Raw genomic sequence first — 15014 nt, forward strand, 5'->3', positions numbered from 1 at the left:
CTCTACTGTGTTGAATATGTTCACCAAGGCCGTGCTGCATAAGGTTGGAATCCTGGGGCCAATTCCCATTGGAGCACTGCAGAAGAATGGGGTGGGATGGCAAAGGGCAGAGTGTCCTTTTGCATTTTCCCTTGCATGAAATTGAAATTTACTCTTTAGGTGCCTCTACACTGTAGTTTGACACCACTTTAACTGTCATGGCTCCATCCTACAGAAACCTGGGTTTTGTACTTTTGTGAGGCACCAGCACTCTTTGGCAGAGAAGATTAAAGACCTTGTAAAACTACAAATCCCAGGATTCCATAAGATGGAGTTACAGCACTTAAAGTGGTGTCAAACTGCATTATTTCTACAGTGTAGCTGCACCCTCAGTTATTGCACAACTCATCAGGATACAACATTAATAATGCCACAAAAGTTCTTATGTACTTTCAGTTTCATCTTGACTGTCCTGCCCTTGCCTCTGAAAGGCCTGCCCAAACAGAAATCTCAGAATGCACAGGTGTTAAGTATTTGGTTTCCAGGTGGAAACAACTTCCTTAGTTGTGTCAAATTTGTATTAAACATCTGCACAAATAGATAGGGGTATTGCTGCAAGGAGGATGAGATTTAGCTTTCAATAGAAGGAAACTGTGCTACTCAGGTAGGGAATGGGTGGTTTGCTCTATACTCCCAAGAGCATCATTCATGTATACTAGCAACCAGATAAATCTTTGTCTGAAAGCAAAACTGGACTGACCATTTTGTACATCTAACAGACCATAGATGGGCTCAATAAATATCTGTACTGGGACATAAGTATTCATCTGGCCTACTAAAGTAGGAATAGGAAGGTCCATCTGTCACTTTATAGCACACTCCAAGCAGAGAGTGAGATGTGATAAATGCACTTTCTTTCTTTCTTTCTTTCTTTCTTTCTTTATTTATTTATTTATTTATTTATTTATTTATTTCTATAGTGCTGTAAATGTACACAGCGCTTTACATACAAATAATCACATCAATAAAAATATAAAACCTGCAAATGGTGTACAATCTACAAAGCTCCAAGCCAAACTGGGAGGCTGCCTGTGCCTTTTTCCACCAAGACAACAGCTGAGGCTGTTTAATATTGTTTTTCAGGACCAGGAGAATGGGGATTAATATCCTATTGTATCTGTTTTGCCATGTTAATTGCTATGCATTTTTTACTGTCACTGTGAATTGCTATTTATTTCTTTGCTTTTTATTGTTAGTGTGATTTGCCATGTTATTTGATTATTATTTGCTATATATTTTTTACATACTGTAATATTAAAACTTGTTATTTTATAATTTTTGCTGCTTTTGATTTTAGATTGTACACCGTAGGCAAGTGTTATCTGTATCTTGATTGATGACTATGCAAAGCGCTGTGTAAACTTATGGCGCTATATATATATATATATATATATATATATAAACAAAAAACAGTGATGTGTTTTTTTTCTTCCACGGTGGAAGTCAAGATAGAATCCTAGAATCCTAAGAGACCACAAGGGCCATCCAGTCCAACCTTCTGCTCCAGGTGGCCTGCCATCTAGTCACTGATCAAACTTAATCCTAGTCCCAGCAGTGTCCCCTGTGACACCCATATCATATAGTGCAAAGCCCAGGACATTCTCTCACCTGTCCTAACTCCATATTTCAGTGTGTCCCTGCAGTCCACCAAGATCTGCTCGAGCGACTCTGGGTTGTCAGAAAGCTCGAGGTTGAAGCCTTCCATGCCTTCCAGCAGCTGGTGCGGGTGATGGAAGTCCAGCACCTTTGTGGACCTGTCAAAGGTCTTCCGCACATAGTTCAGGAGAATGTCCACCACCTCCAGAAGGAACTGCACCGTCTGTTCCTCCCCATTCTTGGCTGGAAGCAAATCTGAGCAAGAGATCAGTAACAACCAACTCGGTTAGAAAGGACAGCAAGAGAGTTGTCAGGCTCCTTGCACACTTCAGACTTTTCTGCAGTCAAATGGCCCTTCCAGGAGGTAAACTTTTTACTCAGGGATATAGCTCCATAAGGCAAGACTGATACCATGCTCTTCCCTGACCATTTAATGGATTCCCTCTTGTCCATGTTCATCAGTGAACAAAAAACCGATTTTCACAGTTTTAGCCCACTGCATTCCAACATATAGATGGCCTTTGGCAGCTATCATTCAGTGGTAAGCATCAGGTCAAGCCAAATAAACTTATTACAAAAAAAAAAAGTGTGAGACATTTTGGAGCCCACTACAATCACTTTAATCCTGTGATGGGAAAGACCTCAGATTAAAATGAAAAACTCAAAATTTAAACGTCTTCATTTCTGTTCTTTGTGGTTAGCACAACACACACACAAATTAAAATCTTGAGGTAATGGTAACTAGGGTCCAAAACACTTCAGAAATGATCTGGTTTGAGACCACTTTGACTGCCCTGGCTCAATGCTAGGGAATTCTGGGAACTGCAGTGTTGTGAGACATTTAGCCTTCTCTGTCAGAGAGAGCTCTGGTGCCACAATAAACTACAATTCCCAGGATTCCCTAGCACTGAGGCAGGGCAGTCAAAGCAGTCTCAAACTGGATCTGCAGTGTTTTGGACCTTAGTTAACCCTGGCTGACCCAGACAATGTTATCTGCCCATAAGGCTTCTGGGATGGGACCCAGGAAGCAAAAGCAAGCAGGAAAGGAAGACACCAGATCCTAACCCCTCTCTGTCTCTAAGCCATTTTATCCTTAGTGGATAAGAGAGCAGCAAGAACAAGCCCAGAAGCTGCTGTTGCTTCCAGCAATAACCAGTTGCCTGTCCCACTTTCCTCAGCTCACATGTTTGTCAATAGGAAAGCAGGAGAGCAGAGAGGAGGAGGGCATGTCACCCCTAACTGAGCTGATCTATTTTGTCCCAAGCATGGTCGATAAAAGCCCTTTGGCTGAATGTTCATTGGAGCTTATATGAGTTGGCCAGCAAGAGTTATCCAGAAGGAAGCCAAGGCAGGCCCCAGAAGAAAGAGGGGATTAAACAGCATTTGGGGTTTGTTGTGGCACTGGAGGACATATAAGGGAGAACCATTCTGGACCAAATCCATCTGGACCAGTATATTATTTTGAACAGCCAATGTTTCACTAGTGTTCGCAAAGTATACTGCTTCGGCTAAAGGAGGTTCCCTTCAGTTTGGGGAGTGAATATTCCCACCGACAGACCCATCCTTCCTAGAATTTGTCACCACAACATCCAAGCCCAGAGGGATATTCCCTATTTTATGGCTGTCCTTTACCAAAGTGACCAGATTTCCTAAAACCGCAAAGGAGGGCAAGTGTACACCGCAAAACGGAGGACTTTTCAGAAAAATGTAGAACGCAATCAAAGAAAAGCTAAAAATATGAATCTGAATCAGGCTCAAAATGGAGGACACTTTAAAATCCCTCTGGTGGTTCTGTCCGGGAGGAATTTCAAAGTGTCCTCATAGAATCATAGAATCTATGATTCTATGATTCTATGCTCTGAAGGTTTTGCCACTCATTTCCCCTAAAAGCCGTCTTCCACTTTGCGCTGCCTTGTCCTCCTTTGCAGCCTGTTCTAGGAGGACGAGACTGTCGGGGGGGGGGTATTAACTCCCCAAACAGAAGGGAACCTCCATTATTAGCTGAAGGATTCAAAGCCCTAGCCGTGTCAGTCTGTGGAGAGAGCTTGTGGGACCTTTGACACTCCCCCCAAAAAAGAAGTTGGCAGCCTAAGCTTTCCTGGGCTTCCCTCTCCTTCTTCCTCAGATGCCTTTAGGAAGTTGGCTGAAGTCTAGGGAAGCTCCTGCTGCCAACGTCTTCCTTTCGGTGAGTCTCAGAGGTGTTACAAGATCTCTCAAGGAGGAAACTTTGTGCCTACTAGAGAGTAGGGAAGGAGGAAGGGCGGCTGACAGGTTCTCTGGTCCCTCTTAGCAATTGTCCCGATGGCTTTGGTCCAGGATGGTCCTTCCTTCCCGGAGTTGGAAGACTGCAAGGAAGCCCCCTCCTCAGCCTTCCTGCCGGTGCCCTTCCTTCCCTTCCTCCTGCTTACCGCGGGCGTAGAGGTTGGAGAAGTCGGTCTCGGCGCGTCGGAAGCGGCCCCCCTCCTGGTCCTGCTGCTCCTGGGTCTCCTGCTGTCGGGCGCTGTTCTCGCAGGCCACCCTCAGGCTCTTGGGGCTCTGCTGGCGCTCCTTCAGGGAGGCGCCCCCCAGCCGGCCCTTCTCCTCCAGGCTGTTGTTCCGCTGCAGGAAGCCTACGGGGGGCAGGAGCAGAGGGCCCCTCAGCCACGGGCCCGCCTTCCTCTCGCCCCCCAGCATCGCCCCGGAGCCCCGCAAGCCCTTCCCCGAGAGGGGCTCTGCTCCTGGCTGTGCCTCTGCCCCGAATGAGGCCAGGCAGGGAAGGCAGGAGGAGGAGGAGGAGGAGGAGGCTCTGGAGGGGGAAGGACAGCCCCGCTAGTCCCAGGACAGACGCAGCCCCACAGAATTGGCACCAGGAGGGAGGGAGAGGGAGAGGAGGAAGAGGAGGAAGAGGAGGAGTGTTTGCAAGGTAAGGGCGCCTTCCATTAACTACATGGCTATATTATTATTATTATTATTATTATTATTATTATTATTACCATTATTATTATTTGCTCTGTCTCTCCTTATACCAAACCCCCAGGGCAGCTGGCAACAAGCAAAAACCCCTTTCAAAATCGAAAGGCAAGGAAGGCACACAAAAGAAAGGGAAATCTGCATCCAAAGTGGATGAAAAGGCAGAGAGAAATGTTTTAAAAGTCTTTCCAAGGTGCTCCTAAATGCCCTCTCTTCTGTTCTTAATGTTTTGCAACAGACTGATAAGATGGCTGTCTCTTTGAACAGAACTAAGGGATGCGACAACAACAACCCAAAGACGCCGGTTTTCACATATAGAGACATTAACCCCACTGACTTCAACAGGCTTTACTCCCGGCGAAGTGGAGGCAGGGTCCCTAAATGGCCCCAGATCCTGTTCGATCTTGGAAGCCAAGCAGGGTCAGCCCTGGTTAGGACTTGGATGGGAGGCACCCAATGAATGCCGGGTGCTATAGGCTCTATTTCAGGGGAAGGAACTGACAAAGCCACCTCTGAGGAGTCCTTGTTGCGACATTCATATATCGACAGGCGACCTGAAGGCACATACTGTGGATCAACGTCTCTGTCGGCCATGGGAATCCACTGGGTGAGTGACAGACTCTCAGCCCCAGAAAACCCAAAGACAGGGTCTCCTTAGGGTCGGCCTAAATCGGAAACGACTTGGGCAAACAGCAGGAATACAGAAAAGCCAGGGTGGCGTAGTGGTTTGAACACTGGACTGAATGAAATCCACCTTGGGCAAGTCACACTCTCTCAGCCTCAGACAAAGGCAACCCCCTCTCAGATCTTTCCAGGAAAACCCAGTAATAGGGTCGCCTTAAGTCCTTAAACATGGATAAGTGGAGATAATATTGCAGCCTTTGCAGAATCTGGTCCAGGGCTCCTTCTTCTCCCGCTTTCAAACCGCTCCATGCTTTCAGTACAGAGAACCTTCGTGTTTCCGGCTTGCTAACAGTTGCCATCCTGACAGATATGAAAACCCGCTGGGTGACCTTGGGCAAGTCACACTCTCTCAGCCTCAGAGGATGGCAGGGGTTAAACCCCCTCTGAACAAAGCTTGCCAACAAAACCCCCGTTTAGGCCCGCCATAAGTCGGAAACGACAGTGGACAAAAAGTCTACTGTAAAGGTAAATGTGAACGAGAGCCGGTTGGAATAGTGGACCAGGACTGCCGGGTGGCCTTGGGCAAGGCACACTCTCTCAGCCTAAGAGAAACTATGGCAAATATCCCCTGGACAAATCCTGTCTCGAAGAAATTAGGGGAGGGTCGCCATACCTCAGAAACGAATGGAAAACACACAACACTCACTAAAGAGTTTTGTGGATTTTGGATGTTATTATACTTTGCTATATGGTCAACACTGCTACTCCTGGATATGTTTGAAAAATAATTGAGATAAGCTTTTTTAAATGTAGAGAGAAGAGAAACAAAACAAAAATAAAAAGGAGGGGGGAGCTGGAGTCCAGCAACTTCTTTAAAATTAACGATTTAGGTCCAAAACACACTGCAGAAATAATCCAGTTTCGCACCGCTTTAACTGCCCTCGCTCAAGTACTAGGGAATCTTGGGAACTGTAATTTCTTGTGGCACCAGAGCTCTCTGACAGAGAAGGCTAATATCTCGCAAAACTGCAGTTCCTAGCATTCCCTAGCAGTGAGCCAGGGCAATAAAAGCGGTCTCAAACTGGATTATTTCTACAGTTTGTTTTGGCACTTGGTTTAGCAGGACCTTATTTCCCAGGAACCAAGTGGATTGAAATCCAGGAAAAAGCACCTGCTGCAGTACATCAGCTCTTCTTAAAGATGCTGCAAGATCCCTCCCTCCTTTTCCATGCTGCCACTGACACAGAAAGGGCAAACAGGACAGTATCACCCAGAATCCACGAAACAATGATTGGACCAACCTAAATGCACAATGCACATGTTGCAAGCTTTTCAAAGCTCCACGGGCTTCTTCATCCAGTAAAGGAGTTTAAAAATCATTACAGAAGAAAGAAGGGAGAAAGAAAAAATGACCACGTAAGTCATAGCCCTCCATTTGGTCAAGATGTTGTGCTTGTTGTCCTCAGTTCAGACAGTATGAAAAAGTATTCATGCAGGTCAGAAACTTTCCGAGGTGCAGCTGAAGTTACCGGTGATCAGACGTCCTCTTTTTTCCAGGACGTGTCCTACATTTGAGCCACCTGTCCAGAAGGCATTCCAAAACATCCTCCATTTTGAAGCAGGACTATGGAGCATCAACTCCTATCTCTATATGAGTGTTTTGAGCTCATGTCCTCCCTTCTTCTTGCGCATCCTTTATTTATTTTGCGGTGCCTGGTCCTCCTTTTCGGTGAGAACATCTCTGGCCACCCTGGAAGGGAGGGGTTGGGGAGGGAAAACCTTCCTCAACCCTCCAACTCTGATGCCACAACAAAAGACAGTTCCCAGAGTTCCATAGCCTGGAGCTGTGGCAGTGAAAGCTGTGTCAAAGCGGGTTATTTCTGCAGTGCGGATGCAGCCAAAAGAAGTGCCTGATCTTGTGGTCTGCAAAGAGAAAAGGAGGCCAGGGCTATTTCTGTCTCGGGCTGTCACTTTGGCTCAGCTCAGCCCCACGCGAGGAGCCTCTGCCGCTGCTGCTGCTGCTGCTGCCGCCTCTCTGCCTTGTCTCTCGCCTCTCGCTTTGGCCTTTGCTGGCTTTTTCCATCCTGACAGTGGAAGGGCCCGGGGACTTCCAAGGCTTCCCAATGGGGCGCGTGCTCTCTCTAGCTCTTGCTTTGCAGTCTCCAGGCAACTTAAAAGGCGTTTGGGCATTGCCTTTCCCAGGCACGCGAGAGGGCTTGCATTAGAAGTCGGAAAGAGCAAGCCAAGGGAGGGAAGAAGCCTCCTCTTCACTCCAAGGAGGGTGCCAACTTTCATGGCTGATGAGCAAGGGGGCTCCAGTCCTGATCTTCTAAAACCAAAGCACACCCCAGAAATAATCCCGTTTGAGACCGCTTTAACCGCCCTGGCTCAATGCTAGGGAATACTTGGAACTGTAGTTGTGGGAGACGTTGAGCCTTCTGTCAAAGAGAGCTCTGGTGCCACCACAAACGACAGTTCCCAGGATTCCCTAGCACTGAGCCGGGGTCTCAAACCTGGAATATTTCTGCAGTGTGTTTTGGACCCCAGAAATCGCCCAGTCCAACATTTAAACCACTACATCACGTTAAACCACGCTAATCAAATAATAATAGTGATGATGATGATGATGATGATGATGATGATGATGATGATAACGATCTAATCTAAAAGGCAACACAATACTGGCAACGCACCCCGTAACCAGCGCACTTCTTTTCCTCTGCAGGAGGCAGGCAGAGAGATCTTGTAGCACCTTTAAGACTCACCGAAAGAATTGGCCGCATGAGCTTCCCTAAGACTGCAATCTACTTTTTGAGATGCATTTTGTAGACTGAAGTCTAGGAAAGCTCGTGCTGCCAATTTCGTTCTTTCAGTGAGTTTCAAAGGTGCTACAAGATCTCTGTACAACTTATTCTACAGACTAACACGGCTATATCTCTGGAGGAGGGAGAGTGGACTTTGTTTCATTTCATTATTTATATTTCATTTTTTGAAGCATAGAATCCTAGAGTTGGAAGAGACCACAAGGGCCATCGAGTCCAACCCCATTCTGCCATGCAGGAACTCTCAATCAAACCATCTAACCTCTGCTTAAAGACCTCCAAAGAAGGAGAATCTACCGCACTTGAGGCATTAACATTAGAAATACACAAGTTTTTTTTAATGACTAAACACACACACACCATCTAAAAGCCCCTGTGTCGTCATTTTTAAAAGCCTGCCTAAACAAAACAAAAAAGAATCCGACTCAGGACAGCGAGGCAGGGTGACCCGACCACCTCCCCGCAAAGGAGGACAATACATCGCAAAATGGAGGGCATCCACGAAAAAGGGAGGACAGGGCCAAAGAAAAGCTCAAAACACTCAGAGGGATGTAAATCCGTGCTTCTTGTGTCGTGCTCAAAAGGGAGGATGTTTTGGAAAGCCTCCTGGACAGAAAGGTGGGAATGGAGGACATGTCTTGGGGAAGAAGGACGCTTGGTCACCCTGCAGAGAAGGAGCTCCATTTTGTTAAAATGGGAGATTTTAGACAGCTAGGAAATATTCCTACAGATCTATTCCCTTCTAGACCAAGAAAGGGCTCGGTGTAAAGTCCTTGGGCAGCAAGCGCCCTGCAAAACGGGTTGGTTTTGTCCCTACTAGGGTTGCCAGAGCAAAAACTGGAGAGGACTCTTGTCCTTTTAATGGATATGCAGAAACGAGAATCTTACGAGGAAAACACGAACACCACAGTCCCCCTGAAATTTAAAGTCGTGTAAATCTCAATTGAAATTTTGGAAAGGGGACATTGCCATCCACCCGCAGCTCCTTATAACACAGAAACAAGTCCCCTTGAATTGTTGCCACCTGAGAGCACGTGTCTGCTGGGAAGTAAGTGACGGAAGGGAAGATCTGCAGCAATGTTTGTCTCTGTGGAGTTGCGGTAGAGAGCTTATTTCTTGGTTGTCTGTCTTGTTTATCCTGCTCTTTGTTGTTGTTGTGTGCCTTCAGGTCATTTCCGACTTGTGGCGACCCTAAGGCAAAGCTATCATAGGGTTTTCTTGGCAAGATTTGTTCAGAGGGGGTTTGCCATTGTCATCCTCTGAGGTTGAGAGTGTGACTTTGCCTAAGGCCACCCAGTGGATTTCCATGGCTGAGATGGGATTCTAATCCTAAATTTCCAGAGTCAAACACTCAAACCACTAGGTCACACTGCCACCCCTGCTCTGCTTAATATATAAACTACTGTATCAGTTTTACTAAATTCCAGCAGTAAAGTCTACCTTACTGCTGATGCTTAAAGGTACTACAAAATCTCTTTCCGTACAGTTCCGTTCCGTTCATCCACATTAATAGGACCTACTTCCTGTTGAAAGAAGGTTTTACCATTCTCTCTCCTGCATGAAAATATCCCATTCACTTCTAACTCAATCTCAAGGGAATAAAGACCTTTGTAGCCCCAAAACAAACAAACCAGGGGGATTCAGCTCACTTCCTTTTAGGAAGCTTTCTCTTATCTCCCTTGCTTCTGCTGGTCCCCCATCTTCCTCCTCTTTCAATCGCTGAGATAAAGATGTCTTCTTCTACCTGAACCATTCGCTTTGTTTAGGATGTAGCCTCTATGTATATGTAGATTCAAGCCATTAGTAAACTTTTGTTTAACATATACAAACAAAAATCCATCAGTGATACCTTTATTGGCCAAACGAAATGCCCAATATACTTGTTGCAAGCTTCCGAAGCTCCATGGGCTTCTTCCTCAGGCTAGGTGTTACAAACCAAACAGGAGGGGAAAAAACCCAAACAATTGGAGATGTTAGTCAGTAAGGAGGAGGTTTCCCTGCAACAGAGAAAGCAAGCCAGGTTGCCTTGGGTTTCCATTTCTGCTTGGCTACAGCAATTTGAGAACCATCCCTGAACCAGCCGGCAATTATTTCCTTGCTGCGGAGCATCCAAACACATGATCTGTGTCCTTTTCCAGGAGGGGAAAAGGTTAATTAAAGCAAGATCTGGGAGATCGGATCGGACCTGGTTGCTCCCTCTCCCCTGTAAAGAAGAGACTATTTATTCTTGCTTTTAAAATAAATAAATAAAACGAACCGAAGTAAGGATGATGGATCTGGAAACCCGCAGCTAATAAAGTTAACCAGGTTGTTGCATCTTCGCGATGTTGAAGTAATAGGGACAAATTAGGCAATTATTTTACACTACATTTTCTCTCTCTCTCTCTCTCTTTCTTTCTTTCTTCCCTCCCTCCGCCTCTCCTGGGAGGTAATGCGACCTGATCTGCTTTTGCCGCTCTTAAAAAAAGGAAGCCAATTATTTTCAAGGCGAGATTTTAAAGGCCTTGAAGGGAATGATATTAACTGCAGAGAAGCAGATTTGTTTGTTAAAGGATAGAAACGGGGGCGCGTGTGTCCCTTCATTCAAACATCTGATTTCTACTTACACTTTGCAACTAGTACTTTGCAACTAACTGCTCTCTCTTAAAGGCGCGGGTTCTGCCTTCCATGGAGATCATTAGAACAATGGATCCCTTGCAACACTCGATCAACTCGCGCAGCTGAGAGACTTCGCTCCAGACACACTGCAGAAATACTCCAGTTTGAGATCGCTTTAACTGCCCTGGCTCGGTGCTAGGGAACTCTGGAAACTGCCTTCTCTGCCAGAGAGCTCCGGTGCCACAATCAACTACAATTCTAAGGATTCCTTAGCACTGAGCCAGGGCAGTTAAAGCGGTCTCAAACTGGATTATTTCTGCAGTGTGTGTTTTGGACTGATTCGCGGTTCTCCAGTCGGGACAAGCAGCACCAACATCTTCTGTCTGCAACCGCGCGCACACGTTTAGCCCAAGGTGACCAGATATGTCCTCCTCACCGCAAAGGAGGACAAGGCACCGCCAAATGGAGGACATGCCAGGAAAAAAGGAGGATAGGAAAAGCTCAAAACGCTCCCAGGAATGCAAATCCATGTTTCTTAGTTAGGCTCAGAATAGACAACAATTTGGATTTCCTCCTGGACAGAAAGTTGAAATGCAGGGCGTGTCCGGGAAAAGGAGGACGCCTGCTCACCCTGAGCAGGCCCCATTGAATAGCATGGGCCTTACTTCTACTTGAAGTTAGGTGCCAAACTTTTCTTTGCTTCCATTTTGTACACAAGAGATGGGGAAGTGTCCCTTTCATCTCAGGTCTAAAAGCTGGCCTAAGGGAAGGGGATCCACCAAGGGATATAGAAGTCCAGCTCCTAAGGATAAAGTCAGAACCCGCAAGTTCTGGATCACGCGGATAAGAAGAGAGCGTTTCTGAGCACGTGCAGAGGACTTTTGCCTCACCGCCGAGGGAGCAATAACAAATCCTCCAAACGTCCCGAATGATAGGGTTGTCGTTGTTTTTGTTGCTGTTGTTGTGTGCCTTAAAGTCATTTCCAATTTATGGCGACCCTAAGACCATGGGGTCTTCTTGGCAAGTTTGTTCAGGTAGGGGTTGCCATTGCCATCCTCTGATTTCAATGGTCTCCAGAGTCGCAGTCCAACAGTCAAACTAGGGATAGGATGACAGATCAAAATCCAGTCAGTCGTAGGATCGCGGTTGCCTTGAGGACCCAGGGTGGCCAGAGGCCCTCCTTTTCCAGGACCTGTCCTCCATTTCAGCCTTCTGTCCAAGAGGAATTCCAAAAACATCCTCCGTTTTGAGCATGAGGATGTATGGTACCTTTCTAGGAGTTCTTTGATCTTTCCTTGGGCCATGTCCTCCCTTTTCTTGGAAGTCCTCCATTTTGCAGTGCCTGGTCCTCCTTTGCGGTGAGGACACACCTGGTCACCCTGGGAAGAGTAGGAGCAAGACTGGCCAGGTCTCTTCCCCAGGAAGCACCTGCCATTGAGGAACCACCTGTCTGCAAGCCTGGCAGCCTTGCCCAGGAGCCCCCCAGGCAAGACCCCTGCAGGAATTTGGGGACAGCCTCTGAAACCTCATTGGATAAAGCCAAGCCTGCCTCCTGTGACGTAAGAGGCGCCACAGCCAATGAGGAAAGCTTCCTCGCATCCAACAGCCCCGCTGCGTTACAAACTGGACTGGAAGGCCCGGCAATAAATAAATATATAGTTCACTTCTTGTTTTGTTCTTGTACCAATATACAGAACATAACAATCTCTTATATGTTAACATTTTTATACACACACATCATTATATACATTATAACTATGATATATTTTATATATTTATACAATACGTATATAACATATATTTTATATAACAGACACACACACAATATAGCAAATATCCATCAGTGAAACGTTTATTGGCCAACCGAAAAGCACAACGTACTTGTTGCAAGCTTCCGAAGCTCCATGGGCTTCTTCATCAAGCAAGATGTTACATTTCCAACTTGTGAAAACTTGCAACAAGTATATTGTGCATTTCGGTTGGCCGATAAAAGGGATGACCCGAGGGATTTTTGTTTGTATTTGTTAAACACAGCTACCCCTGAATGTTTACAAAAATATAGTAGTTAAAATGTGGTATCAAACTGGATTATTTCTCCAGTGCGGATGCAGCCCCAGTGTCCTAGTCCAATGCTCAAACCACTATACCAGACTACTTGGATCTTGTGATTGTTCCAGTTTGAGCTTTTGTGCTTTTAAGTCGATCCAACCGGAGGGACCGGGTATAAATAATAATAATAATTATTATTATTATTATTATTATTATTATTAGTCTCTTTCCACCAAAATTTCCTCAGAGGAGAATCCCAGTTATCAGGGAACACTCTGCCTATGTGAATACACACAACACACAACACACACACACTATATATATATATAAACTGAGAATTGCAAGATCCACGTAGTCAGTGATGGTACAATGTTTTGAGAGTTGGACTATGACACTGGGGCTACATCGCACTGCAGAAATAATCCAGTTTGACGCCACTTTAACTGTCATGGCTCCATGCTGTGGAATCCTGGGAACTGCAGTTTGTTGTAGCACCAGGGCTCTCTGACACAGAAGCCTCAGTGTCTCACAATAGTGTGAAGGTTTGATAACCCCCCCCCCTCTCTCTCACAGCTCTTCCTTTGGCTGAGTTCACCCCCTCTCCTCCTTTCTCTCTTCTCCCCATTTTCCTTCTCTCAGCCTCAGCACATAATAAGAATAATGATAAGCAAGCTTTGGTATCAATGCATAGTTTGGAAGGAGGCCTTCACAGGGGAGGATGGGATGCAAAAGGGAGTCAGAGATGCCCAAGGTCCTTGGCTCCCCGGGAGAACAAAGAAGCCTCATAGTAGACTGATAAGGAAAGTCTGGTTATAGAAACGAAAGTTATCCTCTGTTTGTTGGAATGTCAAAATGCTATAAAAGCTTTGCTCCCTGTTTTGGTCGGGGGCACAGCTTGGTGAATGATTCCCCTGTGTTCTTTTGCATGCAAATAAAGGCCATCTTGGATCATGGACCTAGTTTGTTTGTTTCTCCTGTTTTGGTACCTTAACAATAGTACAATTCCCAGAGTTCCATGGATTATTTCTGCAGTGTGACTGCAACCTGGGAGATCAAGACTTTGGGCAAAGTCACACTCTCTCAGCCTCAGGGAACAAACCGTGCCAAGAAAACCTAACGATAGAACCTTAGGGTCGCCACAAGTCGGAAATGACTTGAAAAGAACACAGCAGCAGCAACAGCAACAGCAACAACGATTGTCTTAAGGGAAACAGTGTAGAATAAATTGCTGACCACTCCACTTCATCTCAATGGGGAAAGAGTCTAGCTATGGGCGCATCTGAGCAAATTAAAATGGAAAAACTGCTCTTATTGCAGAACGGGCTAATATTGCAAGGGATTCTGCCGGTCCTCCGAAGAGCAAAAAAAGGCAAGGAAACCCAAGGCTCAAGTCTCGACCCCATTAAAAAGAAATACACTTATGGATCGGGCTATTATAACATCGTTCAGGCCGAACGGCGGCGGCCATTTAACGGGTTTGTGGAAACGCTCCCGATAATAATTAACATTATTTTCTCCTTGGGTGATGGCGGTGGGTTGTAAAACCGAAGCGGTGGAGTAAGACCACCTGGTTTTTATTCATCCGTAGTTCCTGAATAAACTGACCTCGTTTTTTTGGTAATGATGGTTTACGGCTGCTCACAGTTTTACTGGGCTGAATCGGAATTCAAGGAATTGAAGTTGGTTTAGGTGTGCGTTACTGCGGTGTTGTTGTATTATTTGAAACAGGTCTAAAGAAGACGTCTGTGTAATTCCAGAACGTTTTAAACAACAGTTAACTTAATCAAAGTGCCGGCATAAATTACACCGTGGCCTAGTGGTTTGAGTGTTGGACTAGGACTCTGGAGATCAGGGTTGAAATCCCAGGGCAGCTACGGAAACCTCAGCCTCAGCCTCAGGAGAAGGCAAAGGCAAAGGCAAACCCGCTCTGAACAACTCTTGCCAAGGAAACCCCAGGATAGATTCACTTTAGGAGGAGCTGTAAGTCTGAAACAACTTGATGGCACACAACAACAACAACAACACACACACACACCCCCACACACACACACCGGGTGGCCTTGGACAAGTCACACTCTCTCAGCCTCAGGGGAAGACAACGTCAAACCTTCTCTGAACAAAGCTTGTCAAGAAAACGCCTTAGGGTCGCCATAAATCGGAAAAGACATCAAGGCACACAACACACACATACACACTCACTCACAAGTAGGACCTACAATTGAGTCTTTACAACTAGAGTCTCTACCGAGAGCCCTTCACCTTAACTCAGGGCTCTTAGCTTCCTGAAGCCCAAGGATTTCCTACCCCAAGTCGTACTATGGGACTAGCTTTTCCAAA

The 15014-nt window shown here is 46.0% G+C and overlaps 1 protein-coding gene across 1 annotated transcript in view; it reads right to left on the bottom strand.

The window, feature by feature from the left end:
* GAD1 (glutamate decarboxylase 1) overlaps nucleotides 1–15014 on the bottom strand; it is a 70385-nt gene that overhangs the window by 40639 nt on the left and 14732 nt on the right. Inside the window, exons 4-5 of the mRNA XM_089519773.1 lie at nucleotides 4044–4244; nucleotides 1648–1890 (exon numbers count right to left, since the gene is read on the bottom strand). Of these exons, the coding sequence (XP_089375899.1) occupies nucleotides 1648–1890; nucleotides 4044–4244 (444 nt within the window). The remainder of the gene's footprint in view (nucleotides 1–1647; nucleotides 1891–4043; nucleotides 4245–15014) is intronic.

This window comes from Sceloporus occidentalis, unplaced genomic scaffold (genome assembly GCF_023333645.1).
Source record: "Sceloporus occidentalis isolate IW3139 unplaced genomic scaffold, rSceOcc1.0.p SCAF_4, whole genome shotgun sequence".
Classification (NCBI taxonomy): Eukaryota; Metazoa; Chordata; class Lepidosauria; order Squamata; family Phrynosomatidae; genus Sceloporus; species Sceloporus occidentalis.